Below are 12,673 nucleotides of genomic sequence, written 5' to 3'. Positions count from 1 at the left end.
CATTTTTCGCTGATAAGATCACATATTATGAACATAATAATTGCACAAAAATAGTGCTTAAAATAGATAAATAATCACAATCTTTTTATAGAAAAAATTCAGTGATGCAACATGTATAGAGATCGCAATGAGGAAAGGAATTATAAGCTAGAAATGATACCATACCGTTGGATACATGAAATTTTGCCAAATTTTGGGGAAGTTGATTACCGTGGGAGGAAGTATAATGTATGATGTATGAATATTTGGTGTGTGAATATTTGGAGTTGTGAGATAATATAGGGCATATATATAGAGGCTTTTCTTAATAGTATTCATATTGAATTTTATTATGTGTAACTCACATTTGATTGGTGGTAGTTTCATTTTTTTAATTAGTTAACCGAAAATTTATCTTTAGTGTAATTCACATTAATTGAAATTATGACTGTAGTAGCCGAATATCAACTATGATTAAATTACATAATCCAATGTATTCAACATGTCCAATGTGTTGTTGTATAGTGTAAAAATGATAAATTTGAATAGAAGAATAAACGGCTCAATTAACTATTTCATAATTATAAAGAATATTGTATTACTACCGAATAAAATGAATTAAAAGCAATTAATGGAAATAATCATTGTAACTGCTAGTACATTAAAATATTTTCACAGCTAAATTTATTTAATCAAAATTTACTTTTGCAGTTTTTATTTATTGCATTTACATCCCTTGCACAAAATAGTTATTCAAAACTTCTCAAAACTCGCATTTTATATATGTATAGATAGATTGATTAAGTATGATGAAAATAGAAAGGAAAAATGATTAGACTATTATTAATAACTTAACATAAACTGAGGCCTACTAATAACTTTATTAGAGAACAAATTACCAAAAATATATAGAAATGTCTATTTTTATGGGACGGACTAAAATGATAAAAATAGACATTTCTATATATTTTTTTAATACTTTTATGGAACCCTAATAAACTATGGAATATTTTTTTTTTATCATTTTACTCTGAACTGGGTTCAAAGTGTAAATATAAAAAAATAATATTTGACATAAACCTCTAAATGTGACAATACTATGTGATGGAAAAAATTCCCCTCACATGCTCATATCTAATTCAATTTGATTTGATCTGAATTGTGATTCTTTATGCAGCTATGACAAAAAAAATGGTGTTGCAGCTGTGACTAATATGTTGTTATTATCTATGAATATAGCGTGTTGTCATGAAATGATATGAGAAATAAACATAAAAAATATACTACAATTATCATAAAAATAAAGTTTCAGGAACCATATAATGTATGCTTGCAACATAACATGTGATTGGGCACATTCCCTATGTATTTGAGATTAGATCCAAATCCATGTACGACATATATACTCTATAAAATTGTGTATAAACAAAACATCTGCTTTCTATTTTTTTTTAATAGATAAACCAATCAATAATAATTGAATTTTTAAAAATATGTTGTACTCCTACTTGATATGTAGACAATTTTGTAGTAATGAAAATGACATGTAAATTACTTTAATGCACATATTTTAGGTGAACAGGGGTGTGCCTTATAGGACCCTTATCACTCATGAATTTAAAGTTATTTGTTGTGTGTAATTTAATTATATGCTATTATTCTATTGCCTTTATTTTTTATTAATGTTATTGTAGTAATAGAAAGTTTATAATAATTATAATGTAGGGCATCCGAAAACGATTAGAAGACTAATTTGGTGGGACGAATTCTGGTAGCTACTACACATTATAATTAGGTACTCCATAATACCTTTTTCAATCTATAAGTGTAGTTCTATTTGAAAATTAGGATGGCATGCAATTTCAAATTCGAATACAATAGTTGATATTCAAAGAAATTTCTTAATTAAAGTATATTCAAAGTATACTAATAAGTAATAATGGCTATTACTACTAGTTCTTAATTTTATTAAAATTTCCATTTTTTTGGATTTTATATTAATCTTATGGCATTCCATTTTTTGGACAGATGCTACGCATTCGTAATGTGACAAACCGATCAATCCATTTTTGCTCCAACTTGCAAGTTGCAAGCATGGAGTTATGGACCACCATAAAGGGAATGTGATATTTTTGTAAGCAAAACTAAATTATTAGTAGTACTCCGAATTTATGAAATTCACATTAAATTATGTAATCGGCATGTAGTTGTTATGTGTATTGTCTTTGTGACTTAAAGTTGCAAAATGAAGAAAAAGAATAGAAAGCACTTGAAGAATCCGAGGCAAAGTCTTGCACACATTATAGGAATTTTAAAATTAAATAAATAAATGGCATGCGTTAAAGCTTTGAAGTTCATTTTAATTTCCATTTCACATGATAAAATTGATATATTTGGTTTTTTTAAATACTATGAAAATGGCTCCACACGACCACAAAGAGGCAATTTTTTCTCGACTTTTCACATATAAATCTAATTTTGACCTTAATAAGGTCATGTCAATTTCGTCAATAGTTATGTGGTTGCATTTCCATATTGTTGTCTTGATATATGTCTCTTACATTTTTAACTACCTGATATATACATACCATGCTCCTTTATTTTCACATATGCATATATAGTAGTAGTAGATGCACAGCCACATGCATCTAAATAGCCAACACTAGAAGTCACATGCAATTAAATGGCCGTCCCCAACTACAATAATTAACATCAATTTCTATACTTTTAGAAGGTTTGAAATATGAATTTCAAAACAAAAGTTTAAATTTTTATAATTATCTTAGGTTATCTCCAACCTTCCACACCAAATTGAAACCCATTTTTAAGTATATATCATAACAAAAAAAAGGGAAATTTAAACCCAATTTTAAGTATATGCTTTTCACTTTTCTTACCATAGGTGACTTTAATTTACATTGTCTCTGTTTCCTCATTTCTTTGATGATATATGAATTGCTTCCATTTTTGGGAGATCGACCCCATCTCCTTCTTTCCTCATTGCTTCCATTTTTGGGAGATCGACCCCATCTCCTTCTTTCCTCATTAGTCATTTCTTATATTTATGATATGTTTTACTATATTTTTCGTTGGGATGAAATTTCACCTACAGGCTATACAGCCAATATCATGTACTCTTAATTATATGCGGCATGTATTTAAGACTATCATGTGAATATTATAATTGTCGAAAATTTTTGTGGGAGATTTTATTTTCAAAATTAAAATTAAATGCTAATTACCTAAATATGAGACATTTTTAGTCAATGCCCAAATGATGAAAAAAATGACTAATTAGGGTATTGGGTATTTGTGTTAAAAGTAAAACAAGTGTCGAGATAATTGCAAAGTGTTAAATAAGGAGGGCTAATGCCTCTATCAAACGAATTTTTTAATTGTAAAATTTTACAACAGTACAATACTCCCCCCAATCCATAATAATAATCATTTTGCCATTTTGATACGTTTCATAGTAATAGAGTTATTTTTCTTTTTAGTAAAAGTTAACATATTTTTTCACGCTACTTTACTCTCTCTTACTTTATTCTCTCTTCATCTCTCTACCTTTTTTTATTTTCCACTTTACTCTCCCTTTACTTAACTCATCTAACACAATTTTTCTTAATCTCTGTGCCGAAAAGAAACGTCTCCATTACTATGGAATGAGGGGAGTATAATTCATCGTGAGGTCATAATAAGAGTATATATTTAAAATTCTGAATTTTAAATTTGGAATATTTAGTCCCTGTTATAGGTGTCATTTTTCACATCTGCCCCCATATATACGTTACTTCGTTTGCATAATGCTCTCCAAATTTGTGTTATCACATAAATAGATAATTAGATAGATTTTTGTGAGCCTAATCCATATTCTATACTACTACTGTAGTCGTTGAGAAAATAAATAAATTTGTGAATGATATGGATTTTAGGGAGCAGAGAGAGTAATTGATAAAGTAAGAGAAACAGAAATAACATTTAACAATGGATGGTGGGTCCACTTTATAAATAATGTGTATGATCGAAAACTTTGAATATTTTAAATTTGATTTAAATGGGGAGGATGTAAAACTAGTCTATTGAATATACGTATATATGTTAATAATCGAATCCATTCCCACACTTAATAATTGCAATTGCATGCATTGTGTTGTGTGTGCGTAGGATTTGAGGAGGTTTGCTTCTGCTGTAACAACTGAGCTCTGTACTACCAAATCCGTGTAATGGCGCCGGAGATGACTAGAGATTCCTTGGACTATCTCTTGGACGACTCCGAATACGACGTGGAAGACACCGCCAGCAGCAGCAGCATCGAAGACGACGCCTCCCTCTCCTCCTCCGCAGTCTCACAGCAGTGGCCTCAGAGCTTCAGGTTTATCCATTCAACCTTAATTTGATTAATTTGTTGAGTAAGTCGGAGTTTTTAACTAGCAATTAGGCCTCCCCTGTTTCAGAGAAGCAGTTGACATATATTCGATATCTGCATCACCAAGCTTCGGCATACTAAGGCCTCGGACGTCTGCCGCAATCAGCAGCCACAACTTGTTGGAATCAAATGCCACAATCCCACTGCTTGCTGATTACAACAAGGTTCACATTGTGGCGGAAGACCTTCCTAGATCGAGGGCGCACTCGATCATTATCTCCGATAAGGCCTCCTTCCACAAGCACGCGCCTCTCGGCCACGGATGCAGCCTTCTTCAGACCGTATTCAACGGTGAGTGTAGCAGTGACTCCAAACACGAACACTCTCTCTGTTGATATCATGTGCTTGAATTCGCTGTGATGCAGGTATGAATGTGATGGCCGGTGTTGGGCTGCTCTCCACGCCTTACACTGTCAAAGTAGGCGGTTGGGCCAGCTTGTTCGTGCTAGTCCTCTTCGCGTTCATCTGTTGCTACACGGCCATTCTCATGAAGCATTGCTTCGAAAGTGCTCAAGGCATACTCACCTTTCCTGACATGGGAGAGGCCGCGTTTGGGAAATGGGGTCGCCTCTTCATATCCGTATGTCGATATCTTTACACATTTTCATCTGAACTTGAACTATAAAAAACTAACTATCTTGGTTTTTTTTTGTTTTCTTGCAGATTATATTGTACTCAGAGCTATATGTAAGGGCAATAGTACTCTTTCTCTTCTGCAGACTATCTTTTTTTACCGGTTTCTAACACAAACCACGGATGCAGATGTCGTGCACGGACTACTTAATCTTGGAAGGGGATAATCTCTCAACAATATTCTCAGGAGTGTCTTTGAATATATTTGGCTTCAAGATTGACACTATGCATCTCTTTGCAACCGTAGCTGTGCTAATCGTCTTTCCCACTCTTCTTCTTAAAGATCTTCAATTTCTTTCTTACCTCTCAGGTATTGCAAAGTATTTACACACCATGTTCTTTGTTTGGATCCACAATTTGAATGATGTTTTATGGTTTTTGCAGCCAGTGGAGTCGTTGCAACGATAGTTGTAGTTCTGTGCTTGTTATTTGTTGGTACAACAGAGGGAGTTGGCTTTCACCACAGTGGCAAACTACTGGATTTGAGTGGCATCCCTTTCTCCATTGGTGTATATGGCTTCTGCTACTCAGGCCACTCGGTTTTCCCCAATATATACCAATCGATGGCTGATAAAACCAAATTCAAGAAAGCAGTTATCATAAGGTACTAAAACTTACTAAAAGAAGCATTAGATTCTGGTCTTTTTTTTTTCTCATCAATCTCATCATTTCTTGGCTGCAGTTTCATTCTATGTGTTACCGTTTATGGTAGCGCTGCAGTGATGGGATTCCTCATGTTCGGGCAGAGCACAAACGCGCAAATAACTTTGAATCTACCACAGCACAAATTAAGCTCCAAAATAGCTTTGTGGACAACGGTAACATGCTTCTCAGCTTCCCATTCATGTGTGTTTTGATGTTATTGAAAACTAAGAAATTTGAACATGATTTGATTTTCATACTCCTTTTGACAGGTTATCAATCCATTCTCCAAATATCCTTTACTATAAACATATTTTTTTCAACTTGCTTATATAGAGTATCATATTACATAATATATGAAATTTTGCTTGATATGTTTCAAGATTTTCCTTAGCTAGAAATAAAATTGCCTTGACAATGAATCCATTGGCTAGAGGTATTGAGGAGCTGCTGCCATCAAGAATCTCTAACACTTACTTGTGCTTCCTTCTTATACGAACGTCACTCATCTTGTCCTCTCTCCTAGTTGCCTTCCTCATCCCCTTCTTCGGTAAGTGGCCTTAATATTTCTCTCACAAGTCACAACGCGTCTCCTGTAGACAACACCATCAGATTGTGATGTTTTTTTCTTGCTCGTCTTTGCAGGAACGGTGATGTCTCTAATAGGCTCTCTCTTTAGCGTTCTCATGGTAAGGAGTTGAACTTCATTTTGATCTTTTACGCGATTTTTTATTTTGATTTTTAAAATATCGGGAATTTGATTCAGGCTATGGTGATGCCATCTCTATGCTTCTTGAAAATTCTTGGAAGGAAAAGTGCCACCAAAATGCAGGTAGGCATATCTAAAATTCCAAAACGTTTGAAGACATAAAAATGTTAGTACATGTGATTTTAGGCACATGTCAAATGTTGTCTGATGACTAATGTCTTACACAGTCACACTAGACAAGAAGCAAAATCTTTAGGATTGTGCAAATGTTGCTTTTTTTAATTTTTTATTATTTTTTGCATTTTGTGGCTCTTGTTTATGCTGTTTCTTGATGTCGTCTTCTTCACAGATTGCGCTGAGCAGCTGCATTGTCGTGATAGGCCTCGTATGTGGGATCATCGGGACATACAGCGCTTTGGTAGACCTCGCTAACAAGTGCTGAACTCTCATGCAATAAACCTTAGGCCTTCACCAGATTTTCAGACAAACTTTCGTCTGTTTTATGGCTTCTTTGGAGGAAACTAGCTTCAAACATCCCTTTCAAGTTGTAACTTTTTGATTCCTTCAATGGCTATAGTTTGATTATTGATTTTGCTTCATATTTTGAGTGACATATTTTACCAATTGTATAATGTAAAGTTTAAATTAAAAACTTGAACCACAAGCTATTAGTTGTTAGTAGAATGAAAATTACATGGTCGATTCTCATCATTAAATTTCAATGATTTATATAGTATTCAAATGGAGCTCTCGATTTCATGTGGAGTATGTTGGAAATGAAAGTAAAATATTTAGAAAAGCATGTGCGTGTGAGTGTGTTGACAGTGTGAGATAGCATTACTATGTTAACTTTATAATAGTATGAATAGTAAATGTGAGATTATAAAAACGTTATGATCCTACAATTGCGATGTAATATTGAGATTTGATAATAGTAATAGTTTTTAGTTTTTTTTTTTTTTTGAATTTCAAATTGATATGACATAATATTATAATAGCATAAGTCTAAGCTGGAATGTGATGCAATCTATGGCTTATATTCAAGTGGACTCAGAAGTCTATTCAAAAATTGTGGGCGACAAGATTTATGCCTGATCCAAATTAACACACTCCCCATTTCCATTTCAATTTCTTTTTTAGGGATAATTTCCATGTACCCAATTTTAGCATTTTTATAAAATGCTATCATTATTTTATGAAGAAATTGAAATTAGAAATGGATTTATGACCCGGACATATTCACTGTACAAACGATGAGACTGTTTGCTAGATTAGTAATAACTCTTGAGTTATAAATACTTTTTCATTTTATTTTTACTATAAATGAAAATAGACATTATATCCAATGAACATATTTTATTAGCATAAAAATGAATAAATTAAAAGAGCTACTACATTTTATTAATTTTTCGAATTTACATTTTAAAAATTTCTATGTCAGAAAATTAAAGTAAGCACTTTAAATAAATAAATAAATAAGAAAAATATAGAAATTCACAAGCTAAAGAAAGAAACAGAGAGGACACATACATTATACATACAGAGTGGAATGTATCTATCTATTCCAGACTATTTCTGATTTATTAGGAATCAATTTTGTAACCGACCTTTCTTGAATTTGGACGCACACACATCAAGATTGACTCAAAATTATTTCCTCAAAAACATTTCCTTTTCTGTATCAGCCCTTCCACCGTTAACCAACGCTAAAAAAAATTGATTTTTTCGAAACCCTTGATGAAATAATGCGAAAATATTCGGGGACTTTCTTGGGTTGAAAATGAGTGAAGATAGAGGAGTAATGTAGATATTTTAGAGCCCAATTTGAGTAATGATTTATTGCTTCGTTTTCATCAATCGAGAGGGCAGCTTGTGATTCGTATTTACAGATACAGGGCCGTATACATACACACACTTAATTTTAGGTATTTCTCATCATTTGTTCCTTTTCTGGATTAGATGTCTGAATTGGTGGCGCGAACTGGTCGGCAGCAGCAGCGTTACGAGGATGGTTACCGTCTCATTGCTGGGTATCTCTTTCTCTTCAATTTTTCAATTTGTGTATTTTAAATTTTTAATTTTCATGAGGCGTGCATGTTTGTTTGCATGAAGGATTGTGCTAAACGTGTCCAATTGGGGAATGTGGAGAAATTTGAGTTAGTTTTGTTAACTGAGGAATGTGTGATTCTTTTTGTTTAGGATCTTGTTACTTGGATCATTTTAGATGGTTGTGGCTGCTAGGTTTTGCTTAATTAGAATGAAATGTGCAATCTTTGATGAAATGGCATGTGAATGTTGTTTGTGAGTTGGCCTAATTACTGGATATTTTCTTTCTCCCTGTTGGTAATGGTGCTGGGGAGCTTGTAGTGAAATCAGGTATAGTTATCCCCTTTTAATTGTTTGTGTGATTTTTAGCTTCTTGTGTTTCTTCCTTTGGTTACTTGGGGCTTCTTTTGCCAATTGATTCAATTTTTGGGTGTTCTGCAACTAAGTGTTTTCTGATCGATTGAGAAAAAGCTCTCAAGTTTTGATTTTAGCTTCCACACTGGTTTTGTGCCTCATTCTTGTCTAGGTTCACAAAGGAATACTTTCTAGTAATATTTTCCTCAATCCTCCGTAAATGTATGGGCGACATAAAGAGCATATTAATCTTTCTGACCTCAGAAATCTTTATGATCAAAGATATCATGCTTCACTGTTCATTGACTGTTTGTTTCTTCCATAAACTTGACAACTCATCTGTTATTAGCACTGGTTTCTTTTCCCTGAGAGATGATTTCCCTTAGGGTGTCTCCACCGGTGCCCTTCCCACTCGCCCGTCGCGGACGGGCGACCTGACGGGCGCCATAGTGGGCCGGACGGCCGCCCACGCCCGTCCCGTGTGCCCCTGCGATGGCCTCGCCCCTCCCGTCGACGTCCGACCGGACGTCCGCCACTGTGGCGAAGGTCGGACGTCCGATATTTAAAATTTTTTTTTTTTTTTTTTTAAATAATAAACTCTATAAATAGGGCTCCCCAACTTCATTTCATTCACACCACTTGTGGTGATAAGTTTCTCTCTCTCTACAAATTTCATTTCTACTACAATGGAGTACAATAGAAACTCCCCCACCACGAGCAGAGGGAACACACCCTCGATTCCCATCGGATCGGAGGGAAATTTTGCGGGGATGAATCCCCAGATGGCGGGGATGGGCGGTGTGCCGGCGATGACTCCCCAAATGTTCTACAATATGTACACTTGGATGAGTCAAATGGGTCAGATGATGCCGGGGGCAGCGGGTATGCCGGCAAATATGTCGGGGATGGGTGGGACTGCGGGGATGGGAGGGGCGAGTGGGAAGGGCTAGTGCAGTGGGAAGGGCTAGTGATGTGGCAGTGGAATGGGAAGGGCTAGTGCTGACGTGGCATGGGAAGGGCTAGTGGGAGGGGCGAGTGGGAGGGGCGCCACCGGAGACACCCTTAAGGAGCAGTAAAACATGATTTTTTCCTGCTTATATGGCAAATCTTGAATTGGAGACATGTTTTCTGAATTTGGAAAAGGCGGCAAAAGTTTGACATTCTTCTCCTTCTGTTTCTATGGGCTGAGAAGTGAAGTAGGAAAAGTGGATGCTTTCTGGGGTTTTTACTGTTTAAGCATTTTACCAGTCTCTTTGGTTAGCAAAAAATCTGATAATCTAAAGATTGTGGAGGATCTCTAGAGGAAGTTTAGGTAAGGTCCGATTCGGGATTTCTTGGTGGGTTTTGACTTCTAGAGATTTTGAAACTTTCATATTGCGTCTTGTGTATGTTTTTGTCTTCTGAGATCCCTTGTCTCAATGTACCTTGTTACTTGATCTAATAAATTTGTTTTGTTAGTTTTTATAAAAGAGCATTCTCCATATTGTATCCTTGTTGATCAGAAGCGTGATTTCGCAGGTGTATTCCTTTCAGACATAGGACTATGAAAGATGATGGTGGTGGCACAAATGAAAATATAATCGAAGTATTAATGATCAACTCGACTGGTGGGCCTGGTCTTTTGTTTCCAAAGGTTGGATCTTTGAACTATGTCACTGGATGCACACTGCATAAAGCATGTTTTGTTTTTCTGTCCACTGCTTCGCTGTTGGTTGCTGTGCATGTTGTTACTGATAAAATGAGATAAGATATAGATCATGCATTACCATCGCTAGGAAGCATCTTCAGATAAATGTTTTAAACTAGAAATTTGGTTTCTGTACCTCTGTGACCTTTAAGGTCTAACTAAGGTGTAAAGGAAGATGGGGACTGGATAAGACGAATTAAGTACATAGTGTTGATTTTGGATGATAACTGAACTTAGGCATGCTCCAGTAATTGTTTTAATGCTTTCGAACTTCATAAGGGTGGTTTGTAATACAATTGTTTTCTCCCTCAGTACCTAAGTTTTCCTCGTACAAATAGACAACCTGTTCTTATCTCTCATCTGTCAATTTTGACCAGTCAGGAAGACCAATAGGCTCACTTTTTCAAATACTGATAGGGGGGACTTTCTCTTACTTTCTTTTCAAGTTTGTATTCAGTTTTTTCCATCTTTCAGAAGTTAGTTCAAGCTCCTATTTATAGCAAAACTCGAGGTTTTGAGTAAACTATTTCAGGGTTGCACTCATTTTCCATACATAACAACAATGAGGCGTTTCTTGAACATTTCACTCCCTTGTTCTACACCTATTTGAACATTGGAGATTTTCTAATGACTCCTCGAGCTAATCCTTCCTTTTATTAGAGCAATAGTGCTGACTGAGTGATACGCATGTTCTTCATTTTATCGTTGTCAGTGTAACATCCTTTCCCTCAGTAATTATCTCATTCCAGAAAGTAGTACTCCCTCCGTCCCGGATAATTCGTCCCACTTTGACCGGGCATGAGTTTTAAGAAATGTAATGAAAAGTGAGTTGAAAACGTTAGTGGAATGTTGGTCCTACTTTTATATACGTATTCGTTTTATAGTAAAATGTGAGTAGGAATCAGTTAGTGGAATATAGGGTCCACTACCAAAAATGGTAAAAAAGTCAAATGGGACAAATTATGTGGGACGGACTGAAATGGAAAAATGGGTCAAATTATCCGGGACGGAGGGAGTAGTAAATATCTTACAGCAATTCTTAGCTTAGGCCATCTATGTTGTTACACATGTGATAGTTAAACTCGAAGGTTAATATTTGATTGGATGTGTTTATAATTTTAGTGTGCTTAGATATACGACAGAGGTCACATATGACATTTTTATGACTTAAACTAAAGTAAGAAGTCTTGTTTAGTTATCGTTGAGTGATACGTGGTGATATACACAGCTTTGAATTTGGATGACATATGTTTTTCATATGAGATGAATGCAAAATGTGATGTACGTGTAAAATGTTGTGTTATTTCGAGGAATTAATCCTTATATTAATAATGCCCTGCCTTTTCATTCTACTGTCATTTTCTGTAGGGTGGGTGGGAGAATGATGAAACGGCTGAGGAGGCCGCCGAAAGGGAAGCCATGGAAGAGGCTGGAGTTCGAGGCGATCTAGTGGTAAAATATATATCTATGTCTTTGTTGGTTGCTCGATTGCATTCCTATGACTTAGTTTTATATCAAAACCTGCCTAGTTTAAGCAAACTAGCACGTCGATCCAACGAAGAAGTGCATTTGTTTGTGTAATTTAATTATGAACTATATCTGCTGTGGAGTCTACACGTCTCTCTGTCTCTCTCATGCTTGTTCTTTTGTCAGCATTTTCTTGGTTGCTACTCTTTCAAGAGCAAAACACTCCAGGATGAATACAGCCCGGAAGGGCTGTGTCGAGCAGCTATGTACGCCTTGCATGTGAAGGAGGAACTCGACTCGTGGCCCGAGAAGAGCCATCGGCAGAGGAGCTGGCTAACCATCGGGGAAGCAATCGGATGCTGCAGGCATGCGTGGATGCGGGAGGCGCTTGAGAAAGGTTTCTCAAAGTGGTGTGAGGATGGCATGATCCACACTTTACCAAGAAAGGGGTCAAGTTGACATTTTTAACACTGAATTTTTTGTTAGAACAATTTTCTAGCTGTTTATGCTGATTCTTGGTGCCTGTTTGTTTGTTTTGTTTTGTTTCTCTCTCTCTAATTTTAAAATTCCCTTAATTTGGAGAAGGTAGGAACTTTGAGAGTAAGATGCAAATAGATTGTGATGTTTTTAGGTGTAAAAGGATTTCATATTGGGTTTTTCCACACCCAAAATTGATGCCCCTCTTGAAGAAAAAATCGAGAAATGAATTTGTGACTTGTCACTTTTTGAC

General features: G+C 35.5%; 2 protein-coding genes across 3 annotated transcripts; both read left to right on the top strand.

The window, feature by feature from the left end:
- Positions 1-3,840: 3,840 nt before the first annotated feature.
- On the top strand, positions 3,841-6,988 carry LOC125187473 (amino acid transporter AVT1A-like). 2 transcript variants are annotated; one of them, XM_089058190.1, is made up of 13 exons: positions 3,841-3,970; positions 4,144-4,351; positions 4,434-4,696; positions 4,771-4,985; positions 5,069-5,092; positions 5,168-5,348; positions 5,423-5,642; positions 5,721-5,856; positions 5,953-5,973; positions 6,086-6,230; positions 6,326-6,369; positions 6,447-6,512; positions 6,739-6,988. In XM_089058190.1, exons 2-13 carry the CDS (start codon positions 4,203-4,205, stop codon positions 6,829-6,831), a joined length of 1,557 nt encoding a protein of 518 aa, XP_088914316.1. In that variant the 5' UTR covers positions 3,841-3,970; positions 4,144-4,202; the 3' UTR covers positions 6,832-6,988. The 2 variants fall into 2 exon arrangements, with proteins under 2 accessions (XP_088914316.1, XP_088914315.1); XM_089058189.1 differs by lacking the exon at positions 3,841-3,970 and having other exon boundaries at positions 4,025-4,351.
- A 979-nt stretch (positions 6,989-7,967) lies between these two features.
- LOC125189435 (nudix hydrolase 16, mitochondrial-like) lies at positions 7,968-12,673 on the top strand. The gene is made up of 4 exons (XM_048086715.2): positions 7,968-8,419; positions 10,308-10,422; positions 11,845-11,928; positions 12,130-12,673. The coding sequence occupies exons 1-4, from the start codon at positions 8,349-8,351 to the stop codon at positions 12,400-12,402; spliced, it is 543 nt and encodes a 180-aa protein (XP_047942672.2). The 5' UTR covers positions 7,968-8,348; the 3' UTR covers positions 12,403-12,673.

This window comes from Salvia hispanica, chromosome 5, assembly GCF_029641045.1.
Source record: "Salvia hispanica isolate PSC_SH4W2 chromosome 5, Shi_PSC_v1, whole genome shotgun sequence".
NCBI lineage: Eukaryota > Viridiplantae > Streptophyta > Magnoliopsida > Lamiales > Lamiaceae > Salvia > Salvia hispanica.
Note: the sequence above shows the minus strand (reverse complement) of the source record. Positions and strands in the feature narration are given on the sequence as shown.

What these genes read in the sequence shown, in the direction of transcription:
- LOC125187473 (XM_089058190.1), top strand. Translation starts at nt 4,203, where the DNA reads ATGGCGCCGGAGATGACTAGAGATTCCTTGGACTATCTCTTGGACGAC. An exon ending in TTATCAATCCATTCTCCAAA is followed by an intron (nt 5,974 to 6,085) that starts TATCCTTTACTA and finishes GCTAGAAATAAA; the next exon opens with ATTGCCTTGACAATGAATCC. An exon ending in CTTCCTCATCCCCTTCTTCG is followed by an intron (nt 6,231 to 6,325) that starts GTAAGTGGCCTT and finishes TCGTCTTTGCAG; the next exon opens with GAACGGTGATGTCTCTAATA.
- LOC125189435 (XM_048086715.2), top strand. Translation starts at nt 8,349, where the DNA reads ATGTCTGAATTGGTGGCGCGAACTGGTCGGCAGCAGCAGCGTTACGAG. An exon ending in GGTTACCGTCTCATTGCTGG is followed by an intron (nt 8,420 to 10,307) that starts GTATCTCTTTCT and finishes GTGATTTCGCAG; the next exon opens with GTGTATTCCTTTCAGACATA. An exon ending in GAGTTCGAGGCGATCTAGTG is followed by an intron (nt 11,929 to 12,129) that starts GTAAAATATATA and finishes TTCTTTTGTCAG; the next exon opens with CATTTTCTTGGTTGCTACTC.